General features: G+C 42.1%; 1 protein-coding gene across 5 annotated transcripts in view; it reads right to left on the bottom strand.

Moving 5' to 3' along the window:
• Positions 1-12,205, bottom strand: part of CFAP20DC (CFAP20 domain containing) — a 1,691,586-nt gene that overhangs the window by 1,130,456 nt on the left and 548,925 nt on the right. For all 5 annotated transcript variants that reach the window (XM_085624732.1, XM_085624734.1, XM_085624733.1 and 2 more), the window contains exon 8: positions 5,900-6,061. In XM_085624732.1, the coding sequence (XP_085480858.1) occupies positions 5,900-6,061 (162 nt within the window). The remainder of the gene's footprint in view (positions 1-5,899; positions 6,062-12,205) is intronic.

Below are 12,205 nucleotides of genomic sequence, written 5' to 3'. Positions count from 1 at the left end.
GGTTCCATTTTAAGCCCTACCCTGTTCAATATTTATGTGTCATCTCCGGCCACCGTCATAAAATCCTGTGGGTTCCATCCATCTCTTATGCGGACGATACTCAGGTGATAGTCCCCATAGAGAAGGACCCGCGGTGACCAGAGATAGATTTAAGCTTTGCATGCTAAAAATAGCCACATGGATGAGAAAGAACTACCTGCAACTTAATTCCAACACAACTGAGATCTTATTGTTTGGGAAAGCGGAGGACTTGTGGACAGAGGAGTGGTGGCCTGGGGAACTTGGTGAAGTTCCCACCCCAAAAAAATGGGCAAAAAATCTGGGCATTTTGATGGATAATAACCTATCCATGGAGGAGCATGTTAAGACTCTATCAGGCAAGTGTTTTGGACTGATGCGCACCTTAAAAAAGATTTTCCCTTGGATTCCTCTCTCCACTAGAAGGGTCCTGATACAGGCACTTCTAGTCAGTAGACTAGATTACGGAAACGCTCTCCTAGTGGGGATGAGGGATGAGGGATGACCTGCTCTCTAGGCTACAAGTCGGTCAAAATATGGCGGCACGCCTAGCATTAAACAAACCAGCACATACTCCATCTTTACCGTTATTGAGAGAGTTACATTGGCTTCCTATTAGGAAAAGAGCAGTTTTCAAACGTTTATGCCTAGCTTTCAAAGCACTCTACGGACGGGGACCTAAATACCTAACTAAGAAATTAGAATGGTAACCCCGGTCCGACAGCTAAGATCCAGTGGCCAAAAGCTCCTTCAAACGCGGAGAATTAAAAAAGTTAAGATGGGTGGCCGTGCCTTTTCCTACCTGGCTCCCAAACATTGGAATGCGTTGCCAGAAGATTTGCGGTCATGTCCCACCTTGATTATCTTTAAGAAACACCTAAAAACTTGGCTATTTAATTGAACAATTCTGCATGATGATGCCTGCTTCCCGGGCTCTGAGAAATCCCCTTGGGGATGATTTGTGCGCCATAAAGATAATAAATAAATAAATAAATAAATAAACTCCGTTATATTTGTCTTACCCAGATTTATAGTAAGGTCAAGATTTGCCATAAAATGTGCAAATCTGTCCAACAGCCTCTGAAGGCCAACCGGGGTCCGGACCATGGGGACAACATCATCCGCATATAAGAGTGCAGGAATAGGTTGAGAATCAACATGAGGTACATCAACGGGGAAATTAAGGAGATGATTTTCCAGACCATAAATGTACAAATTAGACAAAAAAGGGACCAAGACTCAGCCCTGCCTGACTCCTCTAAAAATATGGAAGGATTTGGTGTCCTCCCTATTTGCACCATATCTAAGATTCACAGTCACATCACTATATAGTTGTCTTACAAAACAAATAATAACAGCCTCAACCCCCTCCTTTCTCACAATAGCCCATGGTTTATTTACTCCGGTTCATGTGGTCAAAGGACAAGCTAAGATCCATAAATGCAGTGTATACAGAACCACCTTTTACTACTGAATATTTGTTAGTTACAAGGTAAAAATTTAAACACTGCTCTAATGTACCCACACCCAGTCTGCAACCATATTGTAGGTCCGAGATAACATCTTATCCTTTGCCAAAGATTCAAACTGATCCATTAAGATCCTACCCATTATTTTGGCCGTGGAATCCATCAAGGTAATAGGGTGGTAAGATTTTGGGTCACCTCTGCTGCCTTTTTTAAATCAGTACAATTATGGCATGTGACCAAGACCAAGGGGTGATCCTTGACAACAAATGCCCACAATAGGTTAGTAAGAAGGGGTGCCCACAGATCAATATTAACCTTAAAAAGATCGATTGGAAACCCATCTGAGCTGGGGGCCTTACCCGCAGAACATTTGCTAATGGCTCTTATAGCATCTTCATATTCTATTGACAAACCACAAGAGTTGGATGTTGCTATCCCGGGGGATGTATAAAAAATGACGCCATTATAAACCCCCTGAAAAATGGGTGACCCAATAGTTAGCGGAAATGATCTTGTTCAGCCCTAGGTTAGTCGAATCATTATAAAAAAAACGGATGATTAACTATTTGCCTGAACCCATTTCAGTCCCGTGATTGACGAGACTTAAAGAGGATTTCATAAGCCTCCTCTCTGACCTGTTTCTTCGAGATAGTGACTGCATTTTTATAGGCAGTTGGACGTATCCAAACATCCTCCTGGATTCTGGGAGTTGATTTTAGGGCCAACATCCGGATCCAATGAGCATTAGAACAGGTGGCGTCAAATAAACGCATAGTCTTCACCTATTGGGACTTAACAGGGAATCGTCAGCAAATCTTTAAAGGGGGCACATAATCCATGGAAGCTGGAAATAATGTCATTAACATTTGCTTCCTCAAAGCAAATTAAAGCATGTGACATATTTTGAGTGAATAAAATGAGTAAGGAATGTTCTTTGTCTAAGTTCACCCATTTTTGCACAACTCCTTTATTCTTAACATGAGTAAGTAAGTGTTGGGCCTGAAACACCAGCCTCGCCTGCACCCCGCCTCCCATGACATGTCACTAAGAGAAGACAGTGATTGCTAAACACGTTTTTTATGATAAAATAATGAGAAAAAGGAGTTATTATATCTGTTTAAAATAAAATGTACTCTATTAAGCCTTCCCTACCAATGCATGTCGGTTTTAGAAACAGATTAATGTATAATGAATGCAGAGCAAAATACAAACTGTAATTAAAAAAGGTGATTAAGTGCATCCCCATAAGGTGAGTGAATTAATGCCTCTCCAAAATGGTCCCTAAGACCACAAGATAAAGAAATTGAGAGGGGACAAAGTTTGATATTAAAATTACCCATCCAGAATAAACTTACTGGCCCCTCCCGCGTATCAATAAATCTGCTCTGTTTGTTCGTAAGTCTGTGCTGTATGCATTAAAATCATTATTATAAAAATTAATTAAAAAAATAATCGGGGTGAAAATCAACAACAAAAGTTGAAAATAAGGAGAAACTAAATAGGACTATTTCACTACCCCAGGAAACCCTAGACTAACTAAAGTTAACAGGACACACTTTGCTGTTCCAGCTCGTGAAGGACTGCATGTAAAAAATGAGCTGAGTCCATCAATGTGTACCATTGCAGCATATAATGTCGAAACCATTTATGAAATATAACCAGTGGGGATTATCCATTTTAGAACCTATACCCGAGACATTCAATGATTCAATTCAAGAGCGGAATTAAACCTAGGGTCCTGTAGCCCCGCTAATAGTACAGCCCACAGTATTAAGTACCAAAGGAGTAAACAAATCAGGTGCAGGGTCAGTCCTCAACATGTAGGACCTCGGTGGAGTGTCCCCATCAGTTAAACAAGCTGCCATAAACTTGGGTGACATTTTACCTATTCAACAGATCTACAAAAACAAATTTGTTCGTAAAACTAATTACAGCCCAATCATTAATATCCACTTTGGAGGAATTACTGACCCACTCAGCCCTCCTCACCATAGATAATTTGTCATGCAGTGGATATCAAGCTTCAGACTTTCCCAAAAGCCAATAAATCTCTTTATTTACCTGCTGTTCATGACTCTCAGTTTTTGATAGTCTAAATTTAGAAACCCCATACAAAATAATGGTGTATGAAATAGCAGCTGGTGGAAGATTTAAGATGAACTTAGTTTTTAACGAAAGACTTGGAGCTAGGGGAGCTGTCATGGTGTTACTTCTTGATCGAGGACCTAAAACATGCGTATTCACAGCCTGAGTCATATCAACACTCTGGCTAGGGAGTGATGGAATTAGTAACACAGGGATCTAACTAGGCCCTAGGAGTTAAAGTAGAAATATCTAGTTTAGTGAATGTGTTGTCATGTGCCCGAGTGGCTGTAATTTAGTTAATTGTAGTTCAATTGAGGACAAACTATTGAGAATGCAAACCATAAAGGATGTTAACTGACACTGTAAAGATTCCAAGTTACAATTAGCTGATATAGCATAGTCCATCCCATCAGGCTCCTTAGGCTGTTTAAACATGTCAGCCTCTGTAGCCTTATTGACTGCTCTTGAGGCCGCTGGCTGTGTTTGATATTCTTTTTCCTTCTGCTGGACGACAGGAGCAAACCAGGTCACAAATTCCCCTAGATCCTAGAGTATGCCTAACAATAACTGTAGAAGTTTGTGAAGAGGTAGAAGAACAAGCTGACTGTTCACCACATTTTGCCTTTGTAAAAGCATCCGATATAGGTTGTTGGAGAGAAACCCGGGCACCAACCAACTTGTCTTTGAGTTTGCCAGAGGTTTTATCAAAGTCCGGCTGAACTGTAATGGAGAGTCGTTCTTCTACAGAGTCAAATTACTTGGTCGATCACCCCATGGCATTCATCAAATCACATAATATGGTGTTTAAAAATGGCAAGGTTGTTACTAAAAGAGAAGGAGTATTTTCTGTTAGCTATAATCCTTACCAAATCGAAGATGTATCAGTATGACAGAAATGGCTCTATAATAGGCAAAGCAACAAAGAGGGTTGGCCCAGCCCAGCTTAGTCCTGCTGCAGGATTCACTGACGCCTTAAATGTGCATTGGACTCCCCATCTTCTGGTGGCAAAGACTGGGGCATATATTCTCAAGATAACATACCATGCATGGAAACAATGTAGTGTAGAACATTCATAATCACAAGGTTAAAATGCAAAACTCAAGAGTAAAAGAAACCCAATGGTGGCTCACTGACAGACCAGTGCTAAACCATGAGGAAAAGCCATGAGTGTAAATAACGTTAAACTGTGCTTGACCGCCTGATTTCGCGTAGTTTTTTCCAAGTGGTAAAAACAAGCACTTCGCATCATAACACCATTATCTCACGATTCTGACATTTTTTTACCTGTGTATTTTTCTGGTGTTAATGAGACACGGATTTTGCTTGCCCTTGTGTGGTTTTATCATGACACCAGTGCGGGTAAACAGTTTCACATAGATCAGTCTGCAGCTAAACTCACAATGCACATAAATGCTAATATGAGCAGGACATCAGGCTTCTGCTCTTATTTACCATATCACAGAACTTTAAATGGGCACCAAGGAGTAAGATGGTTGACAGGGTATATCAATTTCCCTTTTACATCGCAAACTATCATGTTTTTGGTGTTTACAGTTGCATCAAATTTTTATTAAAAAGGGACGTATTGGAAACTGAGAAAAAATTAGAGAAGTTGACTCTTTTATGCAACAACTTATATAAACATTCTGTTAGTTGTTTTTTTGTGTGTTTTATTTTACCATAATAAAATCTTTGTATTCATAATATTTCGGGATTAAGAAACAAAAATTCTAATTTTGGCTTTGCATGCTGCTGATGTGGATTTGAAAACAATGTAATTTTAGCTTGTAAATAAAGTATAATATAAAGTATAATTAAATGCAGCTATCACAGTCCACTGATCATAGGCCAGTGTCAGCAGACCGAGAAAGGAAAACTTAAATACAGACAAAACAACAAGTTAAATAATTCCCAATAGTTTTTCAGATGAAATTTCCTCATATTTTGACGCATGTATTTGAACACAAAACAAGTGCTCCAATATAAAAGACACAAAGGCCTCGTTGACGTTATTGCTAATATTTTCATCCCAAATGCTTTCAAAGTTTTAAGGGGGTGTTGCAGCACCAACCCTATACCCAGCGCCCCCTTGCCCTCCGTCCCCATCCTTCGTGATCCCTGCTACTGGAAGTCACCCGGAACTAACCCTCATTTCTTCATTCTGTTCCCGTCTCAACTTTTAACAGTGTTCCACTGCTTCGGGAAAGTATGCTCACATTCAAGAAATACCACAAAACATAAATGAAATACACAATGCAGTTCTTCGAGTTCCTAAAACCAGTCACATTGTTCTAGAAAACACGGTTATTTAATATTGGTAATGTACCTTGCTCAGTCAGTGCATTATGTTGTCCTCTTTTTGTTTCAGTGTGTCGCATTTTAGCCATATCAAGTAATTGTGTGACTTGAAGCACATCTGTAGTAAATTGGCAATTTCGGGGAATCACATCTGTTGGTTCATCAGCTGCAAATGAAGTGCCATATATGTCTGCAATGAAAACAGAGGACAAACAGGTCACCGCAGAAACCTGCTAAATGTATTAAATGATCTAATGGTGGGGATAATTTCATAAACACATTTTTAAATTATCCATAAGATTTATTGAAAGGTTATCAACATAATTACTGCTGAGAACAGTACATTTCTTAACACAACTTTTTCAATTACTTACCCCATTTACTAGAATATAAATAATGGAAAAATAGTTATAATTAAGTATTGCTGCTCTCTGGTAAGGGTGCCAAATTAGCTAATGAATAATCACTCATAATTATGGACCCAAGCTGGAGAAGAGAAGTGCTGAAGGCTATGAAGGGCTGTTAACAGTCAATAATGGCACGTAGGCAAGTTTCTATTAGCATTCGTCCTCCCACTTCAAGATACACAGGCAATGCCCCACCAGTCTGCTATGTGTCCAGCATCACACTTTTACTGAACCAAGTTATCTGATTTCTACTCGTCCATAGGCTCAGCTAATCTTTATCTACTCAAAGATGCTGATTTAGAATTATTCACAGGGTGTGGCTTGGAGGCCAGTGAAGATGGCCACATTTTTGATGACCGCCTGATGACCACGTCCCTTGCACTCGGCTAATAAGGAAGCATTGTGACCAAAAGTAATGAGAAATATGCATGAATAGGGCAGCAACATTCTACGGAGCTAAGAGTCTCCCATTGTGGCTTGTTTAATGTGTTTATTTTGTTCTACATTTTCTTAACCCTTTCTTCTCGCTGTAAACAGGCAGAGTGGTCACATTATAGTGGTGGTCTCCTGATCATGAGGTGCTTACAGAGAGGGGCGTGGCTTGGCGCCCGCTGGTGATGGCGGCGTTCCGGTGAAGCTCCGAGGCAGCGGAGAGAGACCACCCGGTTCCCGTTCACCTAGCCTGGGGACAGTTAGCCGAGGGAGTGTCGGAAGATGCCCTGACACCCCCAATGCTCGGTGGAAGCACTCTTGGAGTCCCGCGAAGCTGCAATTTCTGTCGTAAGTTTTGACAGGAATCACTCGACGCGGCCGCCATCTTGGATTTGCCGAGTGACGCGCATTATGCTGCGGTTTTACAGCGTTAGCCTAGTGCTCCTCATGCCTAATTCCACACAACTTTAAATGACTTTCTTTTTGCCTGTTTTGTTAGTTCCTCTCATTTACTTGGAGCCATTATATCACTGGAACACATGTTTTTCCTGAAGGGCGTATGGAAGCAGCTTCCACATGAAATGCTCCCGCTCCATACAGCTGTTTCTGTTTAGTCAGCTCAGTATTGACTCCATCGTTGCTGATATGGACCCCTCTTTGGCGTTTTACTAGTGACATGTTGTGATATTGTAGCTTACCTGGTGGCTTCCTGCGCTCAGCTTCATCGTTCGCAGTGGACACTTGTGAGGCGGGCGAGAGGTCTTTTCTCCTCACCAATTTTTCCAGCCTCATTTTTGGTCGCGCAGTGAGTGGGTGCCATATCCCTACCATTTGGCATTGTATGGTCACTGCTTTTTCTCTTCACAGCTCCCTTGAACGGCTGTGAAGTTGGCTGCATTCTTTTCACGAGCTATCAGATATCATCGCACTTATGTCATGTTATATCCTATGTAGCCTCCGTCTCTACCTCCTGTGCCCTCTGCTCAGTTAGCCATTTTACGGCTTTGTTATATGGGCAGATTTAAGTCAATGTCGCGCTTGCCTCGTTCCGCCAAGCCCCAGATTGTGAAGAACTCTAAGGTTTTTTCTGCTTTTTCACAATTGGAAGATTCTTTAAACTCGTCTGGCTCTGATACGCCAATGGATCCTCCTAGGAACCCACAAGACAACTCTAAACCTAACACGAAGAGGCTCAAGTCAAACTCTCTTTCTCCTCCAAAACATTCAGGGCCAGTATCCATGGAGTTGTTGTTAGAGGAGATAAGATCCTTGCGCCCATTCATGGAAGAGACCAATATTAAACTCCAGGTTCTTACAGATAATTGGTCGCAAATGGAAACAAGAGTATCTTCAATTGAAAAGTCTGTTCAGTCCTATCAAGAGACTTCCTCTGCGGTCTCCACCCTGAAGTCTCAAGTCTCAGATCTCCAACAGCAAGTGGAGCAGCTGGAGAACAGAAATCGGCGCAATAACCTTCGCATTTATGGTCTGGTTGAAGGCCTTGAGGGTTCCGATCCAATCGCCTTTTTCAAGTCGTTCCTTCCCAAGCTCTTGCATCTGCCACAGGATAAGGTCCTCAACATTCAGCGTGCTCACAGGCTGGGTCGACCACCTCCTTCTACTTCTTCCTCTCAGAGACCCAGAGGGGTTATCATCTATTTTCGGGAGTACACCGACCTTCTGATGGTTTTAGCAGCAGCCAAATCTTCTCCAAACTTAACCTGGTCTGGTTCTTCCCTGTTCTTTGCACAGGACTACGCCAAGGCTACTGCTGCTCGGCGAAAGGCTTTCCTGAACTCTAGAGCGGATCTGCGAGCAATGGGGGCGCGATATGGCCTTTATCACCCATGTCTGTTAAAAATCACCTACAACAACAAGACTACCACATACGAAGATCCAGTGCGTCTACAGAGTTTCATTAATGCGCACAGGTCATCTGCTATGGATTCCTCCGGTCCTTCATCTTCTGCTCATGGCTGACTCCTATTTGTATTTGTCTCATATGGCTATTGCATTTTCTTCCAGTTCATCTGAATTTGTTCTGATTCTTCGTCTTCCTGCTGTGTTAAGTATTCATTATCTATGTATGATGGTGTTCCCTGTTCTCCCTGTAAGTCATGGCTCCGACAGGCTCCCTTGATATGTTTTAATCATTTGTTTCTCCCCTTTTTCGTATCACAGGTTTGTGTTCCCGTACGTGACGATGTCTCTCGATCCCTGCCTCGTTGTTCCTGGATGTGCTGCCCTACCCATGTGGCTCCTTCCTCCCTCCACCCTCTCTCGTATTTCTCCTCCGTAGGTATGTTTTTTCCCTATTCCCTTCCTTGTCTTCCTATTGCATCCGTTGGTCTTTCCTCCTCTTTTTCCCTTCTCCTTCTTCCCTTGTTCGTGTTTCTATTCAATTGTTTATATTGCAATTCAGCTTCTTTGACTAGACCCTCTTGTCTATATAAGGGTTACATTTCTTGTTCTTCTCAGCTTACCCATTTTATAATTTTTTTCCTCTCTCTGGTTTTTTATTCTTGCGTCCATAATGTTTCCCTATATTCTCCTTTTTATTCTCCTCTTTGTGCTAATGCCTTTGCTCTCACTTTTGTTGCGAGTTGTACTCTTTGCCGTTCTGGCTATTCTTCTATTCCCACTTCTACCTTACTTCTGGCTTCCTGTGTTATCTTCGACGCTGTTGCATTTTCTTCCTCTTTTCTTGCTATGGCTTTCGTTCTTGATTGCTTGCTTCCGTTTTTCCACTTCAGCGTGTTTGTACTGGCTTTTCTTTTATCTTTCTCTCCCACTTCCTCTTCATGGGTGTTCCTTTCAATAGCTATAATATTTAAATGTTTTGCAGATAAGTTATTGTTATGTCGTTGAATATAGTATCATGGAATGTGAGGGGTATTAATTCTCCGATCAAGCGTCACCTCGCCAAACTAAATGTTAATATTGCATTCCTCCAAGAAACGCATTTGAATGAGGTAGAGTCTGCTAAGCTTAAACGTGGTTGGGTCGGTGAATTGTTTTACTCACAGGGTGATGGCAAACGCAACGGTGTGGCAATCCTCTGTCGTAAATCTCTTCCCTTCCAGGTCCTGGCACATGAATCGGATGATTCTGGCCGATGGGCTTACGTCAAGCTATCACTCAGAGGTGCTCCAGTTTCACTCCTTAATGTTTACGGCCCTACTATGGGCGAGCCTTCTTTCTGGGCTGATTTTTCCCCACTTTTAACTAAATTTGTGGATCATAATTTTATTCTAGCGGGGGATTGCAATCACCCTCTTGACCCTTTTATCGATAGGAAGTCCATGGCCCCTTATATTCCCAACAAACCTCATAAGCTGTTCTGCCATGCTATTTCGCAACATAAGTTGGTAGATTCCTGGCGCCTTTGTAATCCAGGGTTGCGGAAGTATACTTTTTACTCTCCTTGCCACCAATCCCAATCACGACTTGATTACATCTTTGTTTCACACAACTTCACTCAATCACTCTTACACTCCGACATTGGCCCGATATTACTTTCTGACCATGCCCCTGTTCTCACAAGCGTCGATATAGTCCCTAAAAATACTGTCCCTAGGAGATGGCGTTTTAATAACTCCCTCCTTCTCGATCCTAAGTTTACGTCCACCCTTACTTCCTTTTTTGATGAACTCTTTCTGATTAATGTTGATGCCACTCTTCCTGACCACACTATTTGGGATGCTTTTAAGGCAGCAGCACGTGACTTTATTATTCGTTACGTTGCGGACAAACGCAGAACTGCTCGTAGACTCACTAAAACTCTCCTTTCTGACATCAAGAAACTGGAACATGAGTATTTTACCTCTCATTCTGCTGATAGCTTGACAGCCCTTGTTGCAGCAAAAATGAAATTTAATGAGAAGTCTACGGAGGATGCCTCCTTGTACTTACTGAAATCGACAGCGGAATAAAGCGGGAAAGCTCTTGGCTAATTATTTGAAGGTTAAACATAATAAGTTGAATATTGAATCCATTTATGACTCCGATGACACTTTAAAACACATGGATGCCGACATTCTCGCTGAATGCTCACGTTTTTATGAAACTTTGTATACATCTGAAACCCACTCCTCTCCCACCTCCCTTGCCAATTTTTTCTCAAATATTCACGCACCACCCAACTTCCCAATTGATCTCTCTTCTTTAGAATCCAATGTCACACAAAAAGAATTACTCACTGCACTGCAACACCTCAAACTTAACAAAGCCCCTGGCCCTGATGGTTTTACTGTCGAATTTTACCTTCACTTTTCCAAATTGCTGATTCCGCGACTGCACTCCCTTCTCCACAACTTTATTACTCTTGGTGCTTCCTCAGGGACATTCTCGGACGCCCACATCTGTCTCATACCTAAGCCTGGGAAGGACGCACAATATTGCAAAAACTACAGACCCATATCATTAGTCAATATTGACTATAAACTCTTCGCTAAGGCGCTGGCGATCCGCTTAGATCTTCTTCCTGATCTCCTAGGCGAGGAGCAGTCTGGGTTTGTCAAAGGCCGATATATCACGGATAACACTAGACTCCTATTCAACATCCTGTCAAAGTCTTCCCGCTGTCAATATCCACTTGCTGCGATTGCCCTCGACGCCGAAAAGGCTTTCGATCGGGTCGAATGGCGCTATCTTTTTCATACTCTCACTTGGTTTGGTTTCGGCCCTAGATTTATTTCTTTAGTATCCCTATTATACTCTCATCCCAGAGCGGCGGTCTATGCGAATGGTCAAATTTCCTCTTATTTTGGTCTTGGTAGAGGCGTTCGCCAGGGTTGCCCCTTGTCTCCCTTCCTCTTTAACCTCGCGTTAGAACCTTTTCTGTCCAGGCTACGTCAGAATCCCGCCATTCATGGTTTCCAATTTGCAAACACTCATATCAAACTTGCTGCTTATGCAGATGATATTTTACTTTTTCTTTCTAACCCCACAGAATCCGTCCCTGCTTTTATGGCCGAAGTTAGGCAGTTTTCCTCTATCTCTGGGTACAAGCTTAATCATGACAAATGCGAGATTCTTCCCCTGACCAAATTTACATTTAAACAGGATTTCAGTGAATCTCGGTTTACTTGTTGTCCTTCACATATTAAGTATCTGGGCCTACACATTACCCCCTCCATTTCAGACACTGTCTCTCTATGCATGTCCAAATGTACACAAAAGATTGCAGACCTCACTGCTAGATGGCATCCCTTATACCTTTCTTGGTGGGGTCGTCTCGATACTATTAAAATGATGCTCTCCCCTATTGTTCTCTATACGCTTTCCAATATCCCAGTGTCTATCCCAGCGAAATTCTTTACAAAAATTAACTCAGCATTATCCTCGTTTCTATGGAATTCCAAAAAACCTAGAATGTCCCTGGTCAGGCTCATTCGCCCTGCATCGGAGGGTGGTGTCAATTTTCCTGACTTTCCTGCATATCAGAAGGCCTTTTTACTACGTCAAGCCTCCCTCTGGTTACTTGACCCCTCTTC

Source organism: Triturus cristatus, chromosome 9, assembly GCF_964204655.1.
Source record: "Triturus cristatus chromosome 9, aTriCri1.1, whole genome shotgun sequence".
Classification (NCBI taxonomy): domain Eukaryota; kingdom Metazoa; phylum Chordata; class Amphibia; order Caudata; family Salamandridae; genus Triturus; species Triturus cristatus.
This window is presented reverse-complemented; position numbering and strand designations above follow the sequence as displayed.